General features: G+C 36.9%; 1 protein-coding gene across 1 annotated transcript; it reads left to right on the top strand.

Moving 5' to 3' along the window:
* Window positions 1–8,687: 8,687 nt before the first annotated feature.
* LOC127673264 (zinc finger protein 120-like) lies at window positions 8,688–12,673 on the top strand (the record flags this gene model as incomplete). The annotated part of the gene is made up of 4 exons (XM_052168846.1): window positions 8,688–8,735; window positions 10,696–10,822; window positions 11,031–11,091; window positions 12,217–12,673. Coding segments are annotated over exons 1-4 (693 nt in total), but the record flags the coding sequence as incomplete, so codon positions are not given.
* Between the last annotated feature and the right edge of the window lie 1,499 nt (window positions 12,674–14,172).

Raw genomic sequence — 14,172 nt, 5'->3', positions numbered from 1 at the left:
GTAGTTATTTATATTGTTTTCCTTTGATGCTTGCTGTTTTGATTACTTTTCTACAATCTGTTTGATATTTTGGATGCTTCTTTTACATTAACAGGCACCTCCATTAGTTTAAGAAAGTTTTCATTTATGATTTTATTTGGAAATGTTTTCTAGACATTTATGCTGATTGAGCGTTTTCCCTGTGGCTGTGCAGCTTGAATGGTTCTCCGTGTCCTGCTCTGAGCTCTGCTGTTGTGTGCTGTGAGGGGACCTCAGGGAAGCTCTGAAATCAAGACATGGTGAGTATAGGATCACTGCCCACAATGGGGTGGAACATGTGGTTGAGCAGTGTGTACTCTATGGGGTTGGATTGGAATGATCAGCCAGATGTGACTTCCTGTGAGGTTTCTCGTGGTTGCTTCTTACTTGATAGTTCAGGCCATGACCTCTGAATAATTTCAGTATCATGGCTGATTGTAATTCTGTCCAAAACATCTGGACCATTTGCTTTCTTGTAGAAGCATGGGTGGTTTCTGAGACTATGCAGCATCTTTTTGTCTTTTATAATATACAATAAGAAAGAAGGAATAGACCTGGAGAGATGGCTCAGAGGGTAAGAGCTGTGGCTGTTCCTACACAGTTCATGAGTTCAATTCTTAGCAACCACATGGTGGCTCACAAACAAATGTAATGGGATCTGGTGCCCTCTTCTGGCCTGCAGGAATACATGCAGGGAGAACATTGTGTGTGTAATGAATTAATTCCATAAAAATAAGATGGATATGAAGCTAATAGTTGTGATTTCATACATTTCTAATTTTTGTTTTGTTTAGTTTGTTAAATTTTTCTGCTGCAGTTTTTTTAATATTTCCTTATCTTATATGTTTAGAGTTTTGATTATTATGTGGCAAAGGGACTTTTTCTCAGTCTGTTTAGTATTTTTGATGGTTCTTGTACATTATCAGATACGTTCTTTAGTTTAGCAAAATTTTCATTTATGATTTTATTGGAAATATTTTCCAGACTTTATCCTCCTCCTCCTTCTCCTCTTCCTCCTCCTCCTCCTCCTTTTCCTCCTTTTCCTCTTCCTCCTCCTGCTCCTTGTCCTCCTCCTCCTCCTCCTCCTCTTCTTCTTCTTCTTCTCCTGCTCCTCCTCCTTCTTCCTTTTCTTCTTCCCCTTCTTCTCCTCCTTCTTCTTCCTCTTCTTCTTCCTTTCTCCATTTGTTTGTAACTTTGCTTTCTCATATGTTACAGAACGCTTTGTTGTTTAGTCCCAGTAAAGTTTGATAATCCAGATTTATTTTTGACCATTGTATCCAATTTTTTCTATTCATTTTTTAAAATATATTCTTTATTTACATTTCAAATTTGGTCCCCTCTCCTGGTTCCCCCTACCCCAAAAATCCATTAAGCCATCTTCCCTCCTCAATGAACCCTAAACTGCTCCTCTTTTCTGATATTCCTCTACACTATGGTATCAAGTTTTTCCAGGGCCAAGACCCTCTCCTCCCTTTGGTGTCTAACAATACCATCCTCTGCTGCCTATGCGTATGTAGCCATGAGTGATTCCATGTGTACTCTTTGGTTGATGATTTTGTCCCTGGGAGCTCTGGGAGTACTGGGTGACTCATTGCTGTTCCTTCTGTGGCACTGCAAAGCCCTTCAGCTCCGTGGGTCCTTTCTCTAACTCCCCATTGCGGACAAATGATATCACACAATTATTAACAGGAACTATGCAAAATAGTCCATCCAACTCTAGTGCTTTAAATCTTATTATAAATACCAAGTCTTTTGTGTCTTTTATTTGGAATACTTATCATTCAATTGTGGTAAAAAATAAATAAATAAATAATAATATTTACCACCAAATGGTGGCTTTAATTATTGTTTCTGTCCAATGATTGGGATGAAAAATAAGATGGCCAATGATACTCAGTAGTCTTGGCTCTTTTTCTTTCTAGAAAATGTGCTTTCAGAAAGGTTTTTAAGAAGATAAAAGGATGGCCTTGAACTACAACTATATAGGACTATAGTGGAAGACATAGAAGTCTCTCTATATAAATACTTCTTTTTTAAGACCATTAAATGTTAACACCAAAAGTTAAAATAGTTTTAACAAATAAATCCACAATTTATTGTCAGAATATTAATTCAGGAGTGGGGAATACAATATTTTTATTCCCCTTTTCTAAGTTTCAATGATACCACATTTTAAAAATATCATAGTTTATCAAAGGATAAAAGGTAAAATTATTGTTTTTCCCTAAAGAAAATTGACAAAGCATTTCTTTAAAGAAAGATTTATTTATTTATTTCATGTATGGGAGCATAATATCCCTGTCTTCAGACACAGAAGAAGAGGGCATATGATCCCATGACAGATGGTTGTGATCCACCTTGTGGTTGCTGGGAATTGAACTCAGAACCTCTCGAAGAGCAGCCAGTGCTCGTAAATGCTGAGCCTTCTATCCAGCCCTGAAGTACATTCTATACATCAAAAACAATTTACTCAGGATATCTTTAGACAAATTCACATGACCTAATTAGTTATTCCCCCTACAAATTATAGAAATATTGGCCACCCATCTCCTCCCATTTCACAAAGTTTTAATAATATTTAAAAAGACCTTCTGTGATTATATTAATTCAAGGGAGTTGAAGATATGAAAATGGTTGTTGTTTAATTTAGACAATAAGTCAGAAGCCCTGTGCTGATCTTTCTATCTTAGTATATTTATTGGTTTTTAATTGGGCATTTTGGGAAATAAATATTGTTTAAATTATTAAAGTGTTTTTGTCTATATAAATATTTACACATGTATATTTCATTTTCAAAAGCCCTTATGTATCATTATTACATTGAATGAAGACAATGGCCAATATAAAAAACAAATCCTGCTCTAGGAAAGCAAAAATCTTTAAAACTAATTTAGAACCCTAAGGGATAGTGACCATGTTGTGTACTAGCATTGGGATAGGGTTCATAGAGATATCACTGTAATCAGATCTGTATGTTTACATATATCAGGTACTTAAAAGTAGACATTACAATTTAAATATATATCCTCATGTTACCCATTACAAATAAAGATTCAGAGATATAATATCATTTCATATTTATTTTACCTGTGGGGATTTATTGATTAAATATACATTTGTCTATTCATATTAGTTTTTAAGTTTTATTTATTCTGAATAAAAATAACTTAGTCTAAGTTAACCAGTTTACTTTACTTGTAATCTATTTGGTATTAAGAAAAAGATGTAAAGAATAAACCATGATCCAATGTGGATATTCTATACATAAGTAACAAAAGACAAATTTCATTAAGCCACAAATTTATGTATATTGCTTGTCCAATAATTTTTTCCATAATTTTCATTGATTTTTTTGTAAAAACTTCACAAAAAATCTTTAGTAAGCATATTTTTTAATTTGGACAGAAAGTAAACCATACATATCTAGAGCAGAAGAGTACTGAAGGCCATTTCATCACTGAGGGGATTTAGATGCATAAATAACTGACACTGAGACCCAACACAGAGTAGCACAGATATTCTTTGCTGGCAGCAGTCGGTCTTGTCCTTGGCAACTTTTCCCTTGATTATCTGTTTGATTTTGTGAATATCAGAGTCATCACTTCCTTTTTCAGTATGCTAGTTTGGAAGTGGTATGGATAAACTTTTAGGTTCTTTAGAGAAACCATTGAGTGAATAAGGTAGAAGCTATCAGAGTAAGAACAGAACAAAACATTAAGATATAAAATGAATAGCTTATAGTTGTGGTATTTTGTGCAATTGGGTTCCTATTGACTCAGTGAGACCAGCAAGAGTAATGATGGAGACCATTTTGTCTTGTACCATTTGGTTATATTTACTAAAGATGTGGTGAAGACAAATGGCCCATGCAATACTTACGATATTACCAAAGAGGGGCACCAAGTCCCATGATTTTGTACATCTTATAAGGATCCCCAGATGAAACTTAGAAAAACTAAAGGAGTAGTGGTTTTCTGTTGTCTGTGAACAGGACCTCATAATAATGCAAAGATATTTCCCATCTGGGAATTCTAGGTTCATGGATAACTCACTTTCCATTTTCACTGGGACAGGAAAGATTTTGATATTATAAAAAATGAGGACTAGGAAGGCAGATGAGCAAAAAGATAGAAACTGAGTTCACATACAACAACAAACAAATCTTTTGACCTGATCCTGAGACTGATCACAACCCTAACATTTCTTCGTTGTGTAACAGGGATACGATTGACTCAGTGGGACCATCAAGAATAATGGTGGCCATCTTAACCTTAACCATGAGCGTAGCCCTGGGACTTTTACTAAATCTCTAATCCTATCTTAACCCCTTAATTTCCTAAGCATCCTAACCCTAACAACCCTTGTCCTGATCCTAACCATAACCCCCGAATCCCCTAACCCTAACTCTCAACCTACTTACTCTGGGGGATGTTTCTTAATTATACCTTTTGAACTGAGAAACCCTTCTTAATCTTGATCTTTTGAGATGGTCTTATTCACTTTTGATCTAGGCTATATGTGCTTTTTGCAACATACCTATAGAATTGTCATGAAAAAGCAGTCCTTTTGTTTTGGTACTTTTACTATTTTATTTTATAAAGCAAAGGTGATTTGTTTGTTTGTTTTTGAAACTGGCATTAGGAAGTACTTATATCTTAAATATACGGGGGTATACACTGAAGATCAGCTGTAATATCCTGCAACATGAACTCCACCAGTCTTTGATTTTTCTAACTCCCCTTGGCTGACAGCCCTTATCAGGACATTCTGTTAACTACCCTTTCTATATACATAGAAAGATTCATTTTTCTCTATGATTTGAGATAGGCTTATCTAGAAAATCTGTACTAATCCAACTGAACTTTGTTTTTTAGTTTGCCACTGTTGAAAATGTGCTGACTAGTAATAGTGCTCAACAGTGTTTCCCTTATGTTTCGCTTATGTTTCTGGCTTTTCTTATGGGGTTGTTTGAGAAGGGAGCTTCAGTTTCCCTGAGCCCAGGATTTAGACAAAACAAAACAAAACAAAAAAACCCCACTTGGTTTGTTTTTGTTATTTTTTTTCTTTTTTTTTTTTGGAGACAAGTGTTTCTCTGTATAGCAGAGGCTGACCTGGACCTCACTCTGTTGACCAGGCTGGTGTTACATTGGGTTATCAATTCCTGGGTCAGATTGATACATCCAATGAACCTTCAGTAAAGGTCTAGGCAAACTTTTCATCATTATTATGGAAAGAAGACAAGTGCTTTGAGGAAAGCTCAGGCACAGGTACTGGTAAATGCAGGGTCCTGGCATCAGAGGGGGAGAAGCAGGAAGCTGACAAGCCTAAGCTGGAATGTTGTTCCTCCCTCAGGGCTGGGTGGGGTGTGATGCCTCTTGATATCTTATTTCAAATGTTAATGGAATTCAAACCACTATGGAGATCTTGAAAAGGTGTGGTCCTGCATAGGAAGCACACTTTAACCTGAGGAGGGCTAAGACTCACTGGCCAATCAAAGGGAGCCAGGCAGACCTGCCAGTCAAACAAAGAAGTGGGATCTTCAGGGTGCCTTTTGGTGTGTTCCCTGTGGCTATGCAGTGTGAATGATTCTCTGTGTCCTGCTCTGAGCCCTGCTGTTGTTTGCTTTGAGGGGGACCTCAGGGAAACACTGAAATCAAGACATGGTGAGCACAAGATATCTGCCCACAATGGGGAGGAACATGGGGCTGAGCTGTATGCACTGGGGTGGTGGGTCCTCTATGGGGTTGGATCAGAAACATCAGCCAGATGTGACCACCTGTGAGGTTTGTAGTGGTGCTTCTAACCTGCTAGTTCAGGCAATGACCTCTTAATAACTTCAGTATCACGGCTGATTGTAATTCTGTCCAAAACATCTGGACCAGTTGCTTTCATGTAGAAGCTTGGGTGGGTTCTGTGACTATGCAGCAACTGTGTCCAAAGCATTTTGTCTTTTACAATATACATTAAGAAGGCAGGATTAGGCCTGAAGAGATGGCTCAGAGGTTAAGAGCTCTGGCTATTCTTACACCGGCCATGAGTTCAATTCTTAGCAGCCACATGGTCTCTCATGACCATATGCAATGGGACCTGGTGCCCTCTTCTGGCCTGCAGTAATACATGCAGGGAGAACATTGCATAAGGAATGAATTTATTCCTTAAAAAAAGATCACAGATATGAATCTAATATTTCTGATTTCAAACATCACTAGTTTTTCTTTTGCTTGGTTTGTTAATTTTTTTCTGCTGTAATTTTTTTGTTTCTTTAACTAATATGTTTATTGTTTTGATTATGATGTGGCAAACGTTCTTTCCCAATCTGGTATTGCTGATGCTTCTTGTACATTATTAGACACCTTCCTTTAGTCAATGAAAGCTTTCATTTTTGGATTTCTTGGAAATATTTTCTTTATGCTGATTTTCCTCTCCTCCTCCTCCTCCTCCTCCTCCTCCTCCTCCTCCTCCTCCTCCTCCTCCTCCTCCTCCTCCTCCTCCTCCTCCTCCTCCTCCTCCTCCTCCTCCTCCTCCTCCTCCTCCTTCTTCTTCTTCTTCTTCTTCTTCTTCTTCTTCTTCTTCTTCTTCTTCTTCTTCTTCTTCTTCTTCTTCTTCTTCTTCTTCTTCTTCTTCTCCTTCTCCTCCTCCTCCTTCTCCTCCTCCTCCTCCTCCTCCTCCTCTTCCTCCTCCTCCTCCTCCTCTTCCCCCTCCTCTTCCTCCTCCTCCTCTTCCTCCTCTTTCTCTAACATATATTGAGAAAGTAAAACACACATGACCTCTGATACAAAAGAGTTTCGTTGTGGAAAAGGTTTGGAGTGAGAGTCTGTGGATGGTGACTTATTTTCCTGGCTGGTATTACATATCTTTCTATGCTGGTCCTAGGTATTTGCATTTTTGGTGATTATTGGTCTAGGTACTAGTTTCTCAATTTGTCTTGTTTTTGTGAGAGTGTTATTCCTGTGTTGCAGTTTTCTTTGTAGATTTTTAGAGTGTTGGCTGAGTGCTGGCTCTTTTACTGAACTGTTATGTTCAAGAGAGATTGCTGGTTAATGTTGGAAACTAGGAGAGGAGGTGGGCTGGGTAAGAAAATCCTAGCAATCCATAAGGAAACATAATCAGGAGTGAGGTGAAGTTGATAACATTTCAACCTTTCAGAGCTACAGTCATCTGAAGGATGGCTGGTGGCTCAGTCTCTGAGAGTTTCCTAGTGCCCAGGTTAGTTAACACTGAGGGACTTCTTATGGGTTTCTTTTTCTTTGGAGACCCTCATTTCTTTCCCCAACACTTCCAAAGATCCCCTGTGTTCTGTGCAATGCTAGGCTGTGGGCTCTGCATCTGTTTCAGTCAGGTGCTGGATGGAGACTCTCAGAGAACAATTATGCTAAGCTACTCTCAGGAAGTATAACAAAGTATATCCTCAGTATAGTCAGGAATTGGTGATTGCCCATGCGTTGGTTCTCAATTTGAGCAGGGTATAGTTTTGTGAGTCCCTCATTCTCTGCCCCATATTTTTGCCTGTATTTCTTGTAGACAAGATAAATTTTGGTTGGAAAGGTTTTTGGTTTGGTTGGCATAGTTAACTTTCCACTGGGAGTTCTGCCTGTCTTTAGGGTGTGGCCCTCTTCAGTGTCCAAATCTCACTGCTATGTATTTCAGCTATTATATCCCCCATAGACTGCATGTTGCCTTCCCTTTCACGGTCTGTAGCAGATCCTAAAGATGCCTAAGCTCTTAGATCCCTGTCAGCTGGAGATTTCAATTCATTTTCCTTGTCCTATGGCCCTTCCTTTTCTCTCACCACAGCAGTTCCTTACCTCCCCTTCCCTTTTCTTAACTACTGGTCCTTCCAGTTCTCTCTCTCTTTCATCTGCCCCCTTTGACCGTTTTATTTCCACTTCAGAGTGTGATTCAACCATGCTCATTTTAGCCTTCTTTCTTTTTAAAAATATATTTATTTTTTACATATAAGTACCCTGTATTTGTTTTCAAACACACCAGAAGAGGGCATCAGATCTCATTACTGGTGGTTGTGAGTCACCATGTCGGTGCTGGGATATGAACTCAGGACCTTCACAAGAGCTCTTACCAGGTGAGCCATCTATTCAGCCCCTTAGGCTTCCTTCTTGTTTAGCTTCTTCAGAACAAAGAAATGTCATGCAGATATCCTGTACTTTATGGTTATTATTCATTAGTCCGTGAGTACATACATCCATGTCCTTTTGGGTCTGGGATACTTCACTTAGGATAATAATACCTAGTTGTATCCATTTGCCTGCAAGATTCATAATGTTCTTGTTTTTACTAGCTGAATAGAATTCCGTTTTGTATATGAGCCACATAGTCTTTATCCAAATTTTGGTTAAGGGACATCTTGATTTTTTTCAGTTTCTAGCTGTTATAAGTGGACCAGGTGAGGCAGAGTCCATCACCTTAGAAGCCAAACTTAAGAGGATCTTTCGTATGGTGTGGCTTCTGAAAACTGAGAGATGATAAATTTGCGATCCTGGATTCTTCCAGTATGGTTTCAATTTGGCCCAAATCCAGATATCTTTTGGCAGAGTCAGAGCCATAGGGAAGACTGCATGAGAGTTCATTGCACTCAAATTATGAAGATGATTCTTGAATTTCATTTTGCGACTATAGTTTGTTGAGGTAACTAAAGCATTGATAAATCAGCCATGGAGATATGTATACAAGGAGAGGAAGTACCCAAGCTGTTACAAGAGGTGACCTTCAAGATTTTGCTTTGTGTGTCAGAAGAGACTTTAGATGTTTGAACAGTGTAGGAGCTCCAACAGACTCTTAGGATCCCTGAAGAAAGACTGAATGCATTTTCATCAAAGGATGAATATTTGCCTATAGTGTCAAGGGTCAGGATGCAGTTGATTGAAACAAAATGTTTATAGATAGGATGATGTCTTTGGCTGCTTGTCTGTCCTGTCTGGCTTTCTTTGTGAAGCTTGTGGAAGATTTTCTGGTAGGAGTCATTCCAGATACCTTCCAGGATAGTGTTTATAGAATGAAAATGTTATTTTTTCTCCCTTTTTTTTTTGCTTTTCCAATAATTTATATATTCATTGTCACCCTTATCAATATCCCCATTATATGTCCCTTGCTATGGCAGAGTCCCTCCTCCAGTCTCCTCTGTTTTTCTTTGAGAGGTTGTGGGGCCCCCAGGTATCCCCAAAATTGGTGCATCAATTCTATTGTGAGTTAAGTGCATCCTCTCTCACTGAGGCCAGACATGGCAGCCCAGTTAAAGAAACAGTTTGGAAATATATCCCCCCCAAAGCTATAGGGAAAGCCCTGGCTACAGTTGTTATTAGATGACCATCTGAGCCTCTTCGCTGCACATCTGCTATATATGTGCCAGGGGCCTTAGTCCATCCTGTGTATGCTATTTGGTTTGTGGCTTAGTCTCTGAGTGTCCCCAAGGGTGCTTGTTACCTGAGTCTCTTGGTCTTCCTGTGGAGTTCCTATCCTTCTCAGGGATTGCAATCTTTCCAACAATTCTTCCATAATAGTCCTCAAGGTCCATGCAAGGTTTGACTCTGGATCTGTGCAGCTTTTCAGTCAGCTGGTGGGTGGATCCTCTCAATAGACAATTAATCCAGGCTTCAGTGTGGGAGCATAACAGAGTGTCATTTATAATCTCATGGATTGGTGCTTGTCTATAGGATGGTACTCTCAAGTGGGGCAAATTTTCATTGGCCATGCCCTCAGTCTCTGCTCCAGAATTTACCCAGCACTTCTTTTAGAGGGAAACATTGTGTCCTTGGTGTGTACTGTGTTGTGGTTGAAACTGACCCTTCAACTTTCTTCACATGCTCCCATATATGCACTATAATATCTTTCCTTAAATCATATAAAATACAATATATACATTTGCTATTCAGTGATAATCTATTTTACAAGTCTAGTTGTTTTATATTTTTATATTAATTTTATTTTTTGCTTTTCTTTTCCAAACCAAATTTTGCTGTGTAGCTTTTTCTGTCCTTAAAGTAGTAGAGAAACCACAAAAAAAAATGTCTTATATTTGTAATATAAGCATATTTTTGTGTGGTTTTTCATCCATATTTTAGTATTGAAATTCGACCAAATGTTACAGATTAAATTTCATATTTCTGCCAGGTGAATACAGATGTTCTGTGAATTTATAATTCTTTGTAGGAACTTTCATAAAGAACTTTGAGTTCAGTATCATTTTTTCCCATGGTTGTTTTTTGTAGGGATTGAGTGTCTTAAAATATACATTTTAGTCTCCTAGAACACATTACAAAGGCCATGCCAGTGTCTAGGTAAATGGCATAACCTGGCTGTGCCTCTGTAATTAAAGACATGAGAAAATACACCCAGCTTGCCCATCATGTTTGTAGTTAGTAATTGTTCATACAATTTTTTAGATGTGTGCTCGGTATTGTGGATCTGTTTCCTCTGCATCTCCCTCCCAATTCGCATTTCTCTGGCAAAGTTGTATCCTATTTAAATAGTTCAAAAGTGACAGAGGTGTATCTTATAATTAAAGCTCCTTCTAAAAATGACACAGTAATTATAAATTCTGAGTCAGAAAATAAGCAGAGCAAGCACGAGAATTATGTGACTATATATTTGAGAATGCATATATTTGTTTTCCGGTGATGTTAGTATCATGCTTTGTGTTGTACATTTGTATGAGATATTTAGGATGAAGTGACTTTTGATGATGTGCATGTGAAATTCACTGAGGAAGAGTGGAATTTGCTGGATCCTTCCCAGAAGAGTCTCTACAAAAATGTGATGTTGGAAACCTACCTGAACCTCAAAGCTATTGGTAAGACTGTTATTTTTTTAAGAAGGAAACATATGTTTCTTGGTTATTGATGATCTTCTATTATTTTAATTGTATGAAAACTGAGCTGAGTAATTCTGTTTCACTGAATTTTCAGTGTAACTATCACGGTGCAGTTAAAATTCACAGTACCTTTAATTTTGCCTATTTTCCAATACTATATCATTCATTTTCTATTACTGTGTTTTAGGCTATAATTGCGAAGAGCATCATCTTGAAGAACATTTTCAAAATAATAGAAGTCATGAAAGGTAATTTCCATGTGCAAGCTGTTCCAAATTTGTCTCTGAGGAAAATTTAACATCTTATGGAATCTACAGCAAAAAGTAAAAGTGTAAAATAACAGTCCTTTAAGTGTAGATATGATTATAATATTCTTATAGAACCATGTACCTCAAGATCCGATATGTGATTTGTGTATCCATTTGATAAGTAGCTCCATTAGACCTGTGCTGTGGATCTGCCAATCTGTATAGTCTCATAGTATTTAGAAATTGCACTTTGAATAGTGATAAATTTATATCCAAAACATTCTAATAAGCAAATAATCCATAGAAAATTTGGTGATACTAATATTCTTGTAGTAATATGGTTCAGTTTGGTGAGAGGGCATTTTATGAGAATCAAGAATATTGTTTTGGAGAAACATTAGTCCATATTGCACATGCTATGAGAAACAAAAATTCAAACAGTGTGAATGCAATGCATAAACCTTTCATTTATCATTCTTTTTATTAGGTATATCATGTGTCACAATAGATAAGAATCATGTGAGCATTGGGATATGGAAAGAAGAAGCATAAAATTTTTGTTCTAAAACAAGAAGATATGTTATATTCTGCCTTTGGAAGAAATTAGGAATATGAAAGACATTTGTAATTAGTTGGGTTTTTAGTTTTACAGGGAATATCCCAAAACTCATAGTGTAAAAAAATCTTTATGGGTACTAGGAATTTGGAAATTCTTCTGTGTGTCCTGGTTCCCAGTCACATGTGTTGTAATTCACACTAGAGAAAAATATGAATACAATCAGTGTTATACAGATCAGAGTTTTTCTAACTTTATTCAGATAGCTAAAATACATCATATAAAAAGAGGGTATTATAAATATGAGCCATGTAATAACCATCACAGGTGTCTTGAACAACTCATGATGAGGGAGAACAACATGAACATATAAAGGGCTAAAACCTTAAGATCTGATGTTTCTTTACCATTAGACAAATTGTAAACATAATTCATATTGATTACATGATTGATCAGAGTAATGAATGTGGTAAAGATTTCACATGTGCTAATTATCGTTGCAGGCATGTAAGAAGATATACTGGAGTGAAACCCTATGAGTGTAATATATGTGGTAAAGCCTTTACAAGATCAAGTCATCTCCAATGTCATAAAACAACACATACTGGAGAGAAACCTCATGAATGTAATCAATGTGGTAAAGCCTTTGCACAGCACAGTCATCTCCAATCTCATAAAAGAACACATACTGGAGAGAAACCTTATGAATGTAATCAATGTGGTAAAGCCTTTGCACAGCACAGTACTCTCCAAAGACATAAAAGAACACATACTGGAGAGAAACCTTATGAATGTAATCAATGTGGTAAAGCCTTTGCCTATCACAATGATCTCCAATATCATAAAAGAACACATACTGGAGAGAAACCATATGAATGTAATCAATGTGGTAAAGCCTTTGCAAGACCCAGTAATCTCCAAACACATAAAAGAACACATACAGGAGAGAAACCTTATGAATGTAATCAATGTGGTAAAGCCTTTACAAGACATAGTTATCTCCAGTATCATAAAAGAACACACACCGGACAGAAAACTAATTAATGTAATCAATGTGGTAAAGTGATTTCACTAGGGATAAGTCTCCAAATTCTGTGTGCTGGAGAGAAACATAATGAATATGATCATGAATTAAGTGGGAATTAGGAGTGTATCATAGTAGGATATGATAGACATGGGTGCTTGGGATTATTTCCACTCTGGAGATTTTTTTTTTTTTTTTTGATGCTTTTGCAAAGAAGTTTGCTGCCCTCGTCTGAAGAGTTTCCTTGAGGTTAAGGTAAAGAGGTTTACATTAATTGTATTGACCAAGTACGTCACGGAAATCACCACATAGAATTTGGCCTGAAAGTTTTTAGCAAGCATAGACACTAAGAAAGGAAAAATAAAAAAAAGAAAGGTTCAAAATACAAGGCATCATCAGGAAGTTGAATGACGTTTAATCTTGTGATCAAGGATATTCAATGGCATTAAAGGAATGGTTACATTAGGACAAGATTACATTCAGCTAAACATATGGGTTTGCAGTTATATGAAAGAGAACTGTATCATGTTAGGAATTATTATTACCTGGATACTGTTTTGATGTAGACACATGAAGATACAATTATGTGTCAAATTGCCAAGAGATAGATTTGGATTCTGGGTTCTGAATGTAAAATATAAGCAGAAAGGCTTAGTTCCAGGCATGGTGTTACATGCTTTTTAACCCACCATTCACGAGACAGAGTCATGCAGATCTTTGAGATCAAGGTAGATCTCTAAGCAATTTCCAGGAAAGCCAAGATTAGGCAGTGATATATTTGAAATATTGAAAGCTGCTGATAATGGAATAGAAGGAGCCACGTTCCAGCCCCAGTAAGCACCAGAACTCCGAGAATTTTATCATGAACTGGTGTTGAATATTGTCAGAGAATTTTACATTACCTCATGAGATGATCAATTCTTGGTTTTTCTTACACTTTAATCCCATTTTGTTGAACCATCACTGTTTCTAGAATGAAGCCATCCTCGTTGTTAATGGTGGACAATCTTTTGATGTGTTTTATATTTTATTTTATTTGTTTTATCTTTTAAGTATTTTTGAATCTGTGGTATTAGGGTAATTGGTCTGTAATTCTTTTTTTATCACACATTCTTTCTTGACTGGATATATGAGTAATCAGGGGTTCAGAAAATAAATTGACTAATATTTATTTTGTTTCTATATTGTTGAATACACTGAATTCTTGTTAAATCCTCATTGAAAGTCTGGTAGGAGGCTATCCTAAAACTCATAGACATGGGCTCATATTGGGGACATAGTTTTAATGAATTCTGTTTTCCTTCATGTTTATGTCAATTTACGTTGTTTTTCTCTAGTTTAATTTTGGGATGTGGAATCTATTGAGGAAGTTAGCTATTTGTTTTAGAATTTCCTAGTTGGTGGAATGCACCCTTTTTAAACTATGTCTTTACAACTCTCTGGATTTCTTCATTACCTGCTATTTAATCCCCCATTTTATTTTAGATTTCATTAATTTGTA

The sequence above is a fragment of the Apodemus sylvaticus genome, chromosome 22, assembly GCF_947179515.1.
Source record: "Apodemus sylvaticus chromosome 22, mApoSyl1.1, whole genome shotgun sequence".
NCBI classification, from domain to species: Eukaryota; Metazoa; Chordata; class Mammalia; order Rodentia; family Muridae; genus Apodemus; species Apodemus sylvaticus.
The sequence above is the reverse complement of the archived record's forward strand: the minus strand, read 5'-3'. Positions and strand labels throughout refer to the sequence as shown.